The sequence below is a fragment of the Chlamydomonas reinhardtii genome, chromosome 1 (assembly GCF_000002595.2).
Source record: "Chlamydomonas reinhardtii strain CC-503 cw92 mt+ chromosome 1, whole genome shotgun sequence".
NCBI classification, from domain to species: Eukaryota; Viridiplantae; Chlorophyta; class Chlorophyceae; order Chlamydomonadales; family Chlamydomonadaceae; genus Chlamydomonas; species Chlamydomonas reinhardtii.
Window position 1 is genome coordinate 6257324 of NC_057004.1, and position 14879 is coordinate 6272202.

The following is a 14879-nucleotide window of genomic DNA, read 5'->3' on the forward strand; positions in this document are numbered from 1 at the left end:
GCAACCAATACAACACAGCACCTACTCGCTACGCAAGCACTACTGTCGTCCCTGCCTCTGAGGGACTTGTTCTATGTTAACACCCTTAAGCTATCCTATCATCAACACCGTCTCGTCAAGTCTGCCAGCGCTTCACGCCATGAGCCAGATGCTGCTGGAGAAGACAATGCGCCGGGGCCTCGCCACGGTCTCGGCCGCAGCGAGCTCCGCTGTTGGCCGGCCCATCCCCATGGCTGTTAGGTGAGAAATGTATGACATGTCGCTTCTTATCTGCACGCCCCGATAACCAGGACGTAGCCCGGACATGCGATTCGGACCTTGTCATCGTCTGTACTGTCCGTGACTTGTTTACCTCAGGCCGTCTTTGACGCTTGGAAACGTTCGTGGCATGCGCCTGGGTGTTCCGGAGCTGGCCTTCAGGCAAGTTCGCAGTGATTGGGTAACCCAACCTTTCGGCACGCCTGCATGCCAGTCGGGCGTTGCCGCATTTACTGGTTAAGCCTAACGCTTTTGATGCTACCTATGTAACCCAGGTCGCCGATGCGCTCGATGGCCGCTGCCAGCGCGGCCGCTGAGGCCCTCCCGGTGGCACCCAGCCACAGCTGCGCTGCTGACCCCGACAAGCACCCGCACCTGCCCGACCCCCGCCCGAAGCCGGCCGTGGACGCGGGCATCAACGTCCAGAAGTATGTGCAGGTGCGCACTAACAGTGTCAGGGTGCCGACAACGTTGTGCAGTGCCGGTTTTGTGGCGCGGTGGGGCCAGGTCGAGAGCGTACGGACGGGGTTGGTTTGCTCGCTGCCACGGGCTCTGTTGTGAATCATGGATTGCCTAGAACCACCATCTGACGCCTCTTCCGCCCACTTCCACAATTCGCGCCTTGCACAGGACAACTACACCGCTTACGCCGGCAACTCGTCCTTCCTGGCTGGCCCCACTGACAACACCAAGAAGCTGTGGAGCGAGCTGGAGAAGATGATTGCCACCGAGGTGAGCCATGCACATCGACGCCTCGTGAGGTGCTGGCAGCAGCCCAAGAAGTGCGGATTTCAGGTGTCATGCTTATTGACTCCTTACTGCCGTGTAGCGTTACAAACCGCCACGGCCCCAAACGACAATCCCAATCTCTCAAACCGACAATAGCCTCCACTCATGCCTCAAGCGGCCTAGCAACTCATTCGTGGCCCTCAGCGGCCTCCTACCTCCGGCCTCGCAGCTCCCGATAACCCCACCAAGTCCGCCGTGCCCGCCCCAGCCCGCCCGTGTTGAGGTTGCACTAGTGGCCGAAAGTGCTGCCAGTACTGGGTGTGTCGCATGTATGAAGTGCCTGATAGCAGCAGAGTCCAGACAACCACGCACGCCGCAGCGCCCACGGGTGCCACCACATTAATCCGCGGCGGCACCAGGGGGGGCGGGTGGGTTGTCACCGTCCCGGCAGAGGGACGATCCGAAATACAGTACAGAAGCACAACGGCAGATAAGGCGCCGTGTGCTCCTGACGCGTACAAGACCCAGCTCGGTTCGGCCCCATGCACAGGCACGTACCCGAGCGTCCTGCGCCGTGCGTGACTCTAACGCAACACGGCAGTTACGTCGCAATAACTAGACTTATCTCCACTGCGCTGCGATAAGTCAGCGCTTATTGACTCCTTACTGCCGTGTAGCGTTACAAACCGCCACGGCCCCAAACGACAATCCCAATCTCTCAAACCGACAATAGCCTCCACTCATGCCTCAAGCGGCCTAGCAACTCATTCGTGGCCCTCAGCGGCCTCCTACCTCCGGCCTCGCAGCTCCCGATAACCCCACCAAGTCCGCCGTGCCCGCCCCAGCCCGCCCGTGTTGAGGTTGCACTAGTGGCCGAAAGTGCTGCCAGAGTTTGGTAGTAGTCCTCAACGCCGGGAGGTCATGGTGCGGGCGACGGCAGCCCTGGTGGCTGGGCTTGATTGGCTTCGCGTATGCAGCTCTTCTCGCAAAGCGCTTGGCCCAACGGCCGGTCATGCAAACCAAGGTGCGGTCGGCGGTGATGGCGGTGGCGTTCGTGCCCTTGCGCTACCGAAATCATGTGTCTCGAACACCGCGGAGCGCTCCGCCCATCGCCTAGCTTGCGCACGAACGTACGGTCCTAGTTGCACACTCAACAGCGGTCAATAGAACGAGCTTCGTGCTTGGGGATATTGGCTGCACGAGCAGCACCATCACGCGGGGATGAGCGCCGCCGGAGGCGCCGCCGGCACCTGCTGCAGGCGCAGGGCGACGCCAACGCGGGGCCTGACAGCGCCACACTCCGTCGGTCATGGGCGGCCAATGGTCACTACCAGAAGACAAGCAGCAATAGGAACACGACTGGCTTTGCAAGGGCCATGATACCAGACTCACAAACGTATCAGGTGCACCAATGGCCACGACAGAAACACACATGCGTTATCCCGCGTGCGCCAGCCATGCAGACGACGCCGGGGCGTTACAGGGAAACACATGCATCCTTGTTCAGGTGTGTGGCTTGTGGGCAGCTGTGGCCGTCCGTGTGCCCAGGAAAGGTAACAGTGCGTGTTGGCACGTGTTGGCACGAACCACTGGAGACCTCGGTACTCTCTACCGGCCCCCAGGGCCATGCCATAACACGTGTTGACGTTGTAGGCTGCTCGGAACAACCTTGGGAATAATAACAACGTCGTGACTCGAAGCTGGGACAGGCTAGCCAACATGCGCCACGCAGGAGAAGGCGCGAGTTGCAACACTAGAGCGGTTTTACGTACGCGAGTCACGCGCGGCAACCTGCCCTTCGTTCACCCGCGCCGTCGTGGTGTAGGATGCGGGCAGCCATGCCCAGCCGTGCAGCATGGCCACGAACACTAATTTCTTTCTTGCTAGCTAGGTGCCATGCTTGAGATTTGCAGTGTCTTGCATAAGAGTCACTACCAATCAAGCAGTAGGTACACCCATAGATAGCATCACCCCGGCGGACGCAGGACAGGCGCGCACGTGAATGTTTGCCTCCAAACGCCGCGGGGATGCATGCACACAATGTCCCGTACGTGCCGATACCGTACGCCACGGCAGCTGTGGGGTGTACCGTAATAGCAGGGAGGGCAACATGAAGGGTAACACCTCAGCAACCCCAGCAAGGCTGGCCTGGTCGAGCGGCGCGGAGGGGTGAAGGATACCCGGCACGCGTGGAACGCGCAATGTATCTATAGTGATAGAAGGCGTAGTGATGGGAGGAAATAAGGAGCACTCGGGGCCGCGATGGCGGGTTGGATGCGCCACGGGCCCCGGCCCAGCCAAAGGGAGCGAACGCTGGGCGGAGCCGGTGGGTGAGCGACTCGAGGGACGTGCCAGTAGTGAACAGCAGTGGCGGATGGGTCATCCAATGTGAGAGATGATACAGCCACGCCGGCAGCCAAACTCCGCACTCGACCACGTACGGGCACGTCGTGGTACTGCTGTGAGGAGGCCGGGCTGAGTTGGGATGCCTGCCAAGCCTGGCTACCCACATGTGAGCCTGTGTCGCCATACGCTCTTAATAGTAATGACATATAGCACACTGCTCCTAGCACTTCGGTGATAAGTAATTGCCCCGCCGGGTGAAGTAAGGCCGGGGCTGAAAGGAACCAAGGTTGGTTCCCTAGGCGTCCACTCGCGAGTGGGCAGGCGACACATACAGTTGGCATTGACGTGCGTTGCGGAACTAATGCGTACGTTGGCTTGGGTCTCTGGGTTCATGAGGCATTGACAGAACACGCTGCCCCTGCTATGGCTCTGACGAAGTAACATGTATGCATACATGTCCTGAAGGATTGGCAGGGAGCGTGCCGCACAGCACGCAAGCCGCGTGACTACGGTAAGCATGAGGCCATAACGTGACACAGATGCCGTGCCATACAGGCGGCCAACGCTACGGCACAAGCCAGCTTGACGCGTCCACAGATACATACATGGCGCCTGACACCTGGATAGGAGCTATCAGTCTGACTGTGGGGTCGATGCTACCCCGGCATGGATCTGGGTTGAACGGTTGGTGGTACCATCGCGCGGGCATGGCGGGTCGAGTAGCGTGTTTCATGCACGGCACTCCCGCTAACCAGCTACACACCGCAGTGTACTGGTTATCCAACAACTACATTCAGACCATTCTGGTATCCCACTCAAACCTGCGCCAAGTGTCAGGAAAAGCGCTTGCCAAGTCGGCTACCCGCTTTCACAGGATGGCGAGCGGGTGACTGGCATGTGTACAGGCGGGTGGGCCAACAAGAGGGGAGGGCGGATGGGTGCCGTGACTTGGTGGTGGGCCCCACCGCGAGCAGCAACAGCCCAGCCCAACACACGGGCGCCATCCAAACCCACCAGGCAGGCTGTAATCCCAGCTCCGACCGTATCTCGCAACAAAATGTTGGTTGCGCAGGGTCGGGCTCACTGCGTGACACAGCGTCCGATGCCTGGTGCAGGGCACGAAGGCATGTTTATGCGTCATGCGGTATAGTTATGCGTCATGCGGTATTGTTATTGGCTGGGCATAGCATGCTGGCCGAACTGCACAAAACTCCACATCGCTCACTGAGGGCGAAATATCCGGAAAAACAAATTCGGCACTTGGGCCTAGTGCACACATCGAATGCATATAGGTTGGCTTGGGGTGCGTCAGCCAAACTACAAGGGTGGTGCCGCGTGATAGTATGATGTGCGTGCGGACCTCAAGACGTACAGGGTGACGCATGATCACGTAAGCCCGCTCCGTTGTCAACACGAAGCAATAGCGAGGCGCAGGCTTGCCGTGCACGGTACACTCAAGGCGTATTGCGACAGGGCACGCAGCAGGGCACGCAACAAGTCGAAGCGTCCATAACGACAGGGCAGGCAGCATAATTGCATGCGGCACACAGGCCATATCGCAAGACACATGATGCGAGGCGCAAAGCCTGTTGCTGGCGGCACACACGCCGTATCCGAACGTGGCGCTCAGACCACACATTGTCCACAACGCAAAGGCATGTACAACGAAGGCACGTAAGCATTTCAATGCCGTCTATAATCCACAACGCAAGAGTGTGGAGCCCGTTGCTTGCGGCACACAGGTCGTATCATAAGGGCACGTATGCCATCTATTACCCAAAAGCAAGGGTGCGAAGCCGTTGCTTGCGGCACACAGGTCACATCATACGGGCACGTATGCCGTGAATTGTCCATAAAACAAGGGTGCGGAGCCCGTTGCTTGCGGCGCACAGGCCGTATCATAAGAACACGTACGCGGCGCATTGTCCATGAAGCAAGGGCGCGGAGCCCGTTGCCTGCGGCACACAGGCCGTATCATGAGGGCACGTACGCCGTGAAGTGTCCATGGAGCAAGGGCGCGGAGCCCGTTGCCTGCGGCGCACAGGCTGTATCATGAGGGCACGTACGCCGTAAATTGTCCATGAAGCCAGGGCGCGGAGCCCGTTGCTTGCGGCGCACAGGCCGTATCATAGGGGCACGTATGCCGTCCATTGTCCATAAAGCAAGGGCACGGAGCCCATTGCTTGCGGCGCACAGGCCGTATCATAAGGGCACGTATGCCGTCCATTGTCCATAAAGCAAGGGCGCGGAGCCCGTTGCTAGCGGCGCACAGGCCGTATCATAGGGGCACGTATGCCGTCCATTGTCCATAAAGCAAGGGCGCGGAGCCCGTTGCTTGCGGCACACAGGCCGTATCATAAGGGCACGTATGCCGTCCATTGTCCATAAAGCAAGGGCGCGGAGCCCGTTGCTTGCGGCGCACAGGCCGTATCATAAGGGCACGTATGCCGTCCATTGTCCATAAAGCAAGGGCGCGGAGCCCATTGCTTGCGGCACACAGGCCGTATCATAAGGGCACGTATGCCGTCCATTGTCCATAAGGCAAGGGCGCAAAGCCCGTTGCTTGCGGCGCACAGGCCGGATCCCAACGGCACACACGCCCCTTCCCCAAGGGCACGCGGGCCCTGCGGCCTGGATAGGCAGACAGGAGAAGTACCGCGCCAAAAGTCCTGAGGGTCTTGGGGAGGTGGGGGTGGCACAATGGAAGATGTGGAAAGGTATTGCACAAAGCTGTGAACTGTAAAGCGACGGGTAGACACGAAGGCACGGCAAGCAGGACCGCGCATGGCAAGCAAGTAGCCCGCCCGCACAGCTGTGCATGCCCTTTTGCTTTCAGTGACTTGCCGAACGCCTTGTCCGCAACGCTTCGCGCGCCTTTGCTCCGCTTGAAAGCTCCGCTCTGCTCCGATTTGCTCCCGAATGCGGCCCCCGAACCAAAGCGTGGTTCAAAGCGCCAGAGAAGCTTCGAAGGGCATTCCCTTACGATCAGAGAGCGAGCGTGATCAAGCTAAGGGGTTCCATTGAGCAGGATCGCGCAACAAAACGCTGCAACTCCGTCTGAGTATATATTAAACGCTTATTCGGTCCATACATGGTCAAGTATAGTTAGAACCAGGTATAGGATTGCAAAGAAAGTCCAGAAATGTAGGGAACGTTTAAGTGCGACACACTGAGGTCACCGTCCCGGCAGAGGGACGATCCGAAATACAGTACAGAAGCACAACGGCAGATAAGGCGCCGTGTGCTCCTGACGCGTACAAGACCCAGCTCGGTTCGGCCCCATGCACAGGCACGTACCCGAGCGTCCTGCGCCGTGCGTGACTCTAACGCAACACGGCAGTTACGTCGCAATAACTAGACTTATCTCCACTGCGCTGCGATAAGTCAGCGCATATGTATGCGACAAGCTAACTTCAGGGCCTCACAACAGCAGCATCCCGGGCAGGGCCCCACCACAACCATGGACCGCCGCCACCATCAGCACCAATCCCCTTCCCTTGCCTCCTCCCTCCCCACCCCCAGATCGAGAAGGGCGTGATGGACGTGGATCCCTCCAAGCCCTCCACCATCACCGCCTTCCCGCCCGGCTACATCGACAAGGACCTGGAGACGGTGGTGGGGCTGCAGACCGACGCGCCGCTCAAGCGCGCCATCAAGCCCCTGGGCGGCGTCAACATGGTCAAGGCGGCGCTGGAGTCGTACGGCTACACCCCCGACCCCGAGGTGGCCCGCCTGTACAGCACGGTGCGCAAGACGCACAACAGCGGCGTGTTTGACGCCTACACGGACGAGATGCGCGCCGCGCGCAAGAGCGGCATCCTGTCCGGCCTGCCCGACGGCTACGGCCGCGGCCGCATCATCGGCGACTACCGGTGGGTAAAGGCAGGCGCTGGTTGAGGCGAAGGGGCAAGGGGGGGAAGGCGTGGGCGGAAGGGTAGAGGAAAAGATGCCAGAGAGTGGTCCCTGGTGCAGCGCGCGGGATGGCTCACGGGGGGTACGAAGCGGCCGTTGTGCATATGTCTGGCCACCCATGGCCCCATCCTGACTCCCTCCCGCACCTCCCACACCTGTCCTCACGCCATCCCCCACCCGACCTACCCGCAGCCGCGTGGCGCTGTACGGCGTGGACGCGCTGATCAAGGCCAAGAAGACCGACCTGAAGCACAACCTGCTGGGCGTGATGGACGAGGAGAAGATCCGCCTGCGCGAGGAGGTGAACGAGCAGATCCGCGCGCTCAGCGAGCTCAAGGAGATGGGCGCCGCCTACGGCTTCGACCTGAGCCGCCCCGCCGCCAACTCGCGCGAGGCGGTGCAGTGGCTGTACTTCGGCTACCTGGGCGCCGTCAAGGAGCAGGACGGCGCCGCCATGAGCCTGGGCCGCATCGACGCCTTCCTGGACACCTACTTTGAGCGCGACCTCAAGGCCGGCACCATCACTGAGGCCGAGGTGCAGGAGCTGATCGACCACTTCGTCATGAAGCTGCGCATCGTGCGGTGAGCCCGGTTTGGGCGCTGGCAGGGCGGGGCTGTGGGTCAAGCAGCGGGTGCATGGGGGCGCATGCAGTGTTCCAGTGCAACGCCACTTCCAAGCCTTTCCTTACCGCACGTTTGTGCGCTCCTTGCCTTGCCTTCCGCCGCCCGCAGCCAGCTGCGCACGCCCGAGTACAACGCGCTGTTTGCCGGCGACCCCACCTGGGTCACCTGCGTGCTGGGCGGCACTGACGCCAGCGGCAAGGCCATGGTCACCAAGACCAGCTTCCGCCTGCTCAACACCCTGTACAAGTGAGTGGTTGTCGGCCTACTAGGGGGGGGTCAGCCCGGGGTTCAGGCGGGGGCCCGGGGGTGGGCGGGAAGACACGCAGGAGGCCGGCGGGCCGCCCGCCCAGCCGCTGCCACGTTGCAACTGCGCACCCCTTGATCTGTTGCCAACTTCGCGTTTGCCTCCTCCTCCTCTGCTCCCTCCCTCTCTCCCTCCGTCCCTCCAGCCTGGGCCCCGCGCCCGAGCCCAACCTGACGGTGCTGTGGAACGACAACCTGCCCGCGCCCTTCAAGGAGTTCTGCGCCAAGGTGTCGCTGGACACCAGCTCCATCCAGTACGAGTCCGACAACCTCATGAGCAAGCTGTTTGGCTCCGACTACTCCATCGCCTGCTGCGTGTCGGCCATGCGCGTGGGCAAGGACATGCAGTACTTTGGCGCCCGCGCCAACCTGCCCAAGCTGCTGCTGTACACGCTCAACGGCGGCCGCGACGAGGTGTCGGGCGACCAGGTGGGGCCCAAGTTCGCGCCGGTGCGCAGCCCCACCGCGCCGTTGGACTATGAGGAGGTCAAGGCCAAGATCGAGGACGGCATGGAGTGGCTGGCCTCCATGTACGCGGTGAGTGCGGCTGCGTTAGTGCGTAAACTGTTGTTTGCAGCTGTGTTGATACCGGGCAGGCGCGCGCCTGCCAGGTTGAGTGCACTTGTTGTTTTGGTTGGAATGCTGGGCTCGCATCGCATCGCATGGCACGGCACGGCACTGCATGCTGACGCGTCCCCTTCTCCCGCCCCCTGCCTGCGCCCTCTCAGAACACCATGAACATCATCCACTACATGCACGACAAGTACGACTACGAGCGGCTGCAGATGGCGCTGCACGACACGCACGTGCGCCGCCTGCTGGCGTTCGGCATCAGCGGCCTGTCCGTGGTGACCGACTCGCTGTCGGCCATCAAGTACGCCCAGGTGACGCCCGTGATTGACGAGCGCGGCCTCATGACGGACTTCAAGGTGGAGGGCAGCTTCCCCAAGTACGGCAACGACGATGACCGCGTGGACGAGATCGCCGAGTGGGTGGTGTCCACCTTCTCCAGGTGAGCGTTTCGTTGGGCGGGGTGTTGAGTGTGCGCTGTTAATGGTATATGTCGTACGGGCATGCAGTAGTGTTGACTGCAAGCGCGTGGCCGTATTGTGGCTCATTTCTTCCGCCCCTCCTTCCCTGCCCACTCCTGCCATCCCTCCGCAGCAAGCTGGCCAAGCAGCACACCTACCGCAACTCGGTGCCCACGCTGTCGGTGCTGACCATCACCTCCAACGTGGTGTACGGCAAGAAGACGGGCTCCACCCCCGACGGCCGCAAGAAGGGCGAGCCCTTCGCGCCCGGCGCCAACCCGCTGCACGGCCGCGACGCCCACGGCGCTCTGGCCTCGCTCAACTCGGTGGCCAAGCTGCCCTACACCATGTGCCTGGACGGCATCTCCAACACCTTCTCGCTCATCCCCCAGGTGCTGGGCAGGGGCGGCGAGCACGAGCGCGCCACCAACCTGGCCTCCATCCTGGACGGCTACTTTGCCAACGGCGGCCACCACATCAACGTCAACGTGCTCAACCGCTCCATGCTCATGGACGCCGTGGAGCACCCCGAGAAGTACCCCAACCTCACCATCCGCGTGTCCGGGTACGCTGTGCACTTCGCGCGCCTCACGCGCGAGCAGCAGCTGGAGGTGATCGCGCGCACCTTCCACGACACCATGTAAGGAAGTGGCGGCCGGGGCGAGAGCAAGGAGGCGAGCCAGTGACACGGTCTGCTGTGCTATAATCTGACGGTTGGCGCAGCGTGCGCAAGGAATGGGGGCAGCATCCATGCTAGGCCGGAGCTGCAAGGCGATGGTCTGGCCTTGTCTAAGCTTACGCATTGGCAAGACGTAGAAACATGCGTGGGCGGCTTTACATTCCAAGGAACGAAGCATCAGAAGGAAGGCCGCATGGAGGCCACGTGCGAGGGTTAGTCGGATATTGCCGTGCCCGGCCCGTACTGCGTCGTTGTAGCGGGCGGACTTAAAACGGGCGATACAGCAGTTACATCCGTGTGTGATGAACCACCGTACCATTTATCATTTTAGAGTGTGTGCAGAGTGCAAGCTTATGAAGAATAATACTGGGTAGGGGCGTTGTGGTTCAGGGGTGATTGCGTGGTACGCGCCCAATCGGCGCTGTGTGATTGAGAGGACGTGATCCTGACACAGGGCATATTGATAAGTCAATGACAGCGAGGCGGCCTGGTTAGGGTGCCTTCTGCCTTGGATAAGCCCTAACTGTGGTTCTTTCGCTGTGTTAGGGTTAGGTGTGACTTGCATGGTGCATTGAGCCGGGTGAGCGAGCGTGTGCAAACTTCGTACGGCCAGTGAGCCAGAGATGCGTCGAGGCGATGAGCTACTCAAGCAATCGTGTAACTCGATTCTCGCTACAGAGGACTTGGCACATCGGTGCACCCACGCCGTGGTCCACCTGGGGCCGCATGGCCCATAATGAGATGACCAATCGACCATCACCGCGTCCTAAACGGCCATGCGGTTCAGTGGTTACTCCAGGCACACGCGAAGTGCCCCGGCCCCCGGGTCAGTCTCGGCTCGCATTGCAATCGCAGCAGTTCGCACAGGACCACTCCAGGGCTCTGCAGCTTCCCCTTCCGCCTTCTCACTACCGCATCCCTTTCACAAACCACCCACGCCTAGCCCATAGATTCTCCCATTCCGACTCCCTCATTCCTATTGCTATTGCAAACGCAGCCTGCTCCTCACGCCCGGTACAGCTTCAGCAGGGCTGGGCTGGGCTTGCGGCACACGGGGCAGCGGTTGGTGGCGGTGGCGGCGGCGCAGCGGGCGCAGATGACATGGCCACAGCCGGTGTATGCGGCATCCACGTCGCGGCTGAAACAGATCTTGCACTGCCACGCGGAGCGAGCGTTCTCGGCCTCAGCGGCTGCGGACTCCGCCTCCCGCTGGGTCTGCGATGGTGAGAGTTCAGGTTGGCACGGCCGGAGCCGAGGAGTAGGGAAGTGGGGTTAGGCACAACGCGAACCAGGCGCTCCAGGAGCTGAAGACCACAAACCAAAGACAGGACAGACATCACCGAGGGTAGGAGGGTAACCCGCCGCCACGTCAGCCTGGTACGACAGCCCGGTACGACAGCACGCACAGCACGACAGCACGCACCTCGCCCAGTCGCGCCTTGGCTCCCGCCAGCTCCGACTGCAGCTCCGCCACGCGGCCCATGAGCGCCCCCGCCGCCGGGTCCAGCGGCAGCCCCGCCGCCCCCAGCACGTCACGCACCGCCGCCACCAGCTCCGACGCGCTCACGGCGCCGCCAGAAGCAGCGCTAGCGGCAGCAGCTGCGGATGCGGCAGAGGCGGGGTGCGGTGCCGTGCTGGATTGCTGCTGTGAGGACGTGGCGGCGCTGGCGCTGGTGCTGGCGTTGGCTGGGGGCAGCGGCACTTCGGCAGAGGCTGCGCCGCCGCTTGCGCCGTCGCCTTGGCCCGTCGGGCTCCTGCAGTGGGGGCGGCCGAGGTGATGTCAGAGAATGTATGCTGTGTCAGATGTTTATGTGCGCATACGGACAAGTCTGAGGAGTGAGGGTAGCGCGCCAGCCACACGCGTTGCAACAACAGCCGGCAGCAATGGAAGCGGCTCACCTGAAGCAGAACACCTGTGTGGACAGTAGCGGCGTGACCATGCCCGGCTCCGTCTCCACAAGCACACGGTACACGCCCCCGGCACCTCCCGCCGCCCCTCCCGCCGCGCCCGAGTCCGTTGGCGAGCAATGCGCCGCAACGCGGCCATAGCACATGCTGCTGCTACTGCCAGTGCCAGTGCCATTGCTACTGCCGGCGCTGCCCTCAGCTGCTACAGCCGACCCCAGGCCGGCCTCAAGGCCGCCTGCGCCACCGGCGGCCGCCGCCTGGAAGCGCCGCTCCGCTGCGGCAGCGGCGGCGGCTGCCGCCACGCCGCCGGCGCCGCCGTCAGCACCGCCGACTCCGCCCGCCACCTGTCGTTGATAGGCGACCACCTCGCCGGCGCAGTAGCGGCGCAACGGCTTGAGCTGTAGCAGCGCCGCGTCGGCCGGCACCAGCGGCGTGCCGGGCGTGCCTGCTACAGCCGCGCTCTCCAGCCGCTCGTCCCAGCCGCCCGGCAGTAGCACCGGCTGTAGCGCGGACAGCTGCGCCGCCGGGGTTGTGAACAGGGGTTCCAGGGGCAGCACCACGGGGTGCGGGCAGCCCAGCACGCGGCTCACGACTGACGACAGCAGCCACGATAGCTGCAGGTAAGGCGGCGGCTCGGCCACCAGGATCCGGCCAAGGCTGCTGCTACTGCCGCCGCCGTAGCTGCTGGCGGCGGCGGTTGTGGACGGCGCCTCGATGAACTCGTAGGTGACGCGCGAGGCCTCGGCCTGCGGGCTGAGCTGCGCGCCAGTGGCTTTGAGCACCGCCACGGTGCGCAGGCTGCGAACGAACAGCAGCCGCCCCGCCGCACTGCGCAGCAGCGCCGCCACCTCGTGCATCGAGCCCGGGGCAGTAGAAGCGCCACCACCACCAGCAGCAGTAGCAGCAGAGCCGGAGCCGGCTGTAGCAGGGCCGCTCCTTGTGGTGCCGGTGTCCGCGGGAGCAGCGGCTGTGGCAAAGCCGGTCCGCAGCACGGGCGCGTGTGCGCGCAACATGCTGTGGCAGGCGGCCACAAAGGCGGGCGAGGCCAGCAGCGCGCGGGCGTCGCGCAGCGTCATGCCCTGCGCGGGTGCCAGGGGACGGGAGACCAGGTGCGGCTGGCGTCAAGCTGATTCAGCCGTCCGGGCTTCGCTGGTGGCCGAGGGCCGAGACATGCCACTCCCTCGCCCTCGCCCTTGCCTTGACATTAGCCACCCTCATCCGCCCTCACCCGCCCCTCACGTGCGCCCCTTCCCCGCCGCCAACAGCACACACCTGCATCTCCTCCACGGGCTGCAGTCCATGCTGCGGGTCCAGCCGCTCCTCCGCCACGTCGCTCAGCCGCGGACAACCCAGCCAGGCGCTCACGGGCTCGGGCAGCCCCGGGTGCGCCAGCGTCAGGCAGCGCGGGTCCAGGCGACCCAGCAGACGGCCCGCGGAGCCGCCGGCGGAGGAGGCGCCCACACTCACGGCCGTGTGCGCCGGCACCAGCCTGCGAAGGCGAAGGCGAGGGTGCGTATGGGCGGGCGGTGGTTGTGTACGTGTGTGTGTCGCGCTGAAGCGACGCATGCCAGGCCCAGGCTAACAAGGTGGTGAGAGCGTTCCATGGCTGGACGTTAGGTGGCGCTTCTAGCTGACGAGCGCTCTGCCGTCCAAGACAATGCCCCTGCTTACAACACACACATGCATACACACACACACACATCTCTAATCAGGATACTCAGGTCGCCCACCTGCCGTCCGCACTCAGCACCAGCAGCCGCTTCTCCCGCCGCGCCGCCGCCAGGGCTGCCACATCAGCCGCGCTGTGGCCCATGCCGGCCGCGCCGCCGCCCGGCCCCGCGGCCCCCCCGGCCGCGACGCCCGCCGCGCCCGCCACCTGGCACAGCAGCCGTACGACGGCGGCGCGCTGGTTGGCGTTGAGTGGTGCGCCGCCCGCCGCCGCCGCCATGCCGCGAAGCGCCTCTAGCAGGTCCTGTGTGTGGCCGCACGTTTGCGTGTGTGTGTTGATAAGAAGCACGAAGGCGCAAATGGAAACGCGTGTTATAAGGAACAGGAACAAGCATACGACACACGCACATGTCGGCCCTCTTTCAGGGCGGTGCCCCCTGACCCCACACCCCGCACCCCGCACCTGAGGCCGCGGCTCGTCCTGCGCCCCCAGGCTTCTCAGCAATGGCGTGAAGGCCGACAGCGAGGGCGGCACCTCGTACGCGAACGGCGGCAGCTCGCCGCCGCGCAGCCGCACATACAGCCGGGAGGGCGCCGCCAGCGCCGTGCCGCGTGCCACCGGCACGAAACACACCTCCCGCAGCGCCGCCCCCCGCGCCCCCGACACGCCCTCCCGGTCTAGGTATGACAGCACGGACCGGAAGGCCTCCTCCACGCCCCCGGCGGCGGCGGGCCAAGAGCCCAGCGCCTCTTCGCCTCCGTCGGCACCGATGCGGCGTAGGTGTGCGGCCACGGCGGCGAATGGCGGCGGCGACTTGATGCGCAGCTGCGACCAGCCGGCGGCGGCGGCGGCGCCAGCGGCCGGCGGCGCCTTGTCTGGCGCCACGAGCGGCAGTACCGACCACACCAGCGGCCAGTCGGAGGCGGCGGCGGCGTCAGAGTACCTGGCAGGAAAAGGCAGGGAGGCGGGCAGGGAGTGGCGGGGAGGCAGGTGATGGAGGGACGCCGTGTCAGTGGCCGTCCTACATGATGCCATACCTGTTCCATGTTGGGCGTGACAAATATGACGGCGTATGACGACTGAAAAGCGGTGGTCCTGCATGATGCCAGGACTGTTCCAGGCCTGACACACCCCCACACAAACACACACACGCGCCCGCGTGCGCCTCCCACCTGGTCAGAACCTGGCGCACCCGGCGGCTGCCCGGCAGCCCCAGTGTGGCCGGCACGAACGCGGTGCGCCCCAACGCCGCCCACCACTCCCGGCCCGCAGTCGCCAGCGGCGGCGCCGCCGACTGCGCCGCCAGGTGTGCGCACAGCTGCTCCGCCGCCGCCCACACGCGGCCGCGGGCGCCCGCCACCGCCGCCGGCAGCTCGGAGGCGCCGCTGGCAAGGAAGGGGTCTGCGTGGTGTGTCGTGAG

At 63.7% G+C, this 14879-nt stretch overlaps 2 protein-coding genes across 2 annotated transcripts in view; one reads left to right on the forward strand and one right to left on the reverse strand.

The window, feature by feature from the left end:
• Nucleotides 1–10622, forward strand: CHLRE_01g044800v5 (uncharacterized protein). The gene is made up of 10 exons (XM_043058862.1): nucleotides 1–240; nucleotides 358–420; nucleotides 534–696; nucleotides 889–990; nucleotides 6856–7205; nucleotides 7438–7827; nucleotides 7978–8115; nucleotides 8319–8709; nucleotides 8901–9184; nucleotides 9337–10622. The coding sequence occupies exons 1-10, from the start codon at nucleotides 140–142 to the stop codon at nucleotides 9845–9847; spliced, it is 2493 nt and encodes an 830-aa protein (XP_042928776.1). The 5' UTR covers nucleotides 1–139; the 3' UTR covers nucleotides 9848–10622.
• CHLRE_01g044850v5 (uncharacterized protein) overlaps nucleotides 10565–14879 on the reverse strand; it is a 33386-nt gene continuing 29071 nt past the window's right edge. The window contains exons 52-58 of the mRNA XM_043058863.1: nucleotides 14632–14860; nucleotides 13922–14402; nucleotides 13521–13762; nucleotides 13063–13279; nucleotides 11782–12869; nucleotides 11306–11636; nucleotides 10565–11097 (exon numbers count right to left, since the gene is read on the reverse strand). Of these exons, the coding sequence (XP_042928777.1) occupies nucleotides 10888–11097; nucleotides 11306–11636; nucleotides 11782–12869; nucleotides 13063–13279; nucleotides 13521–13762; nucleotides 13922–14402; nucleotides 14632–14860 (2798 nt within the window). The 3' untranslated portion in view covers nucleotides 10565–10887. The remainder of the gene's footprint in view (nucleotides 11098–11305; nucleotides 11637–11781; nucleotides 12870–13062; nucleotides 13280–13520; nucleotides 13763–13921; nucleotides 14403–14631; nucleotides 14861–14879) is intronic.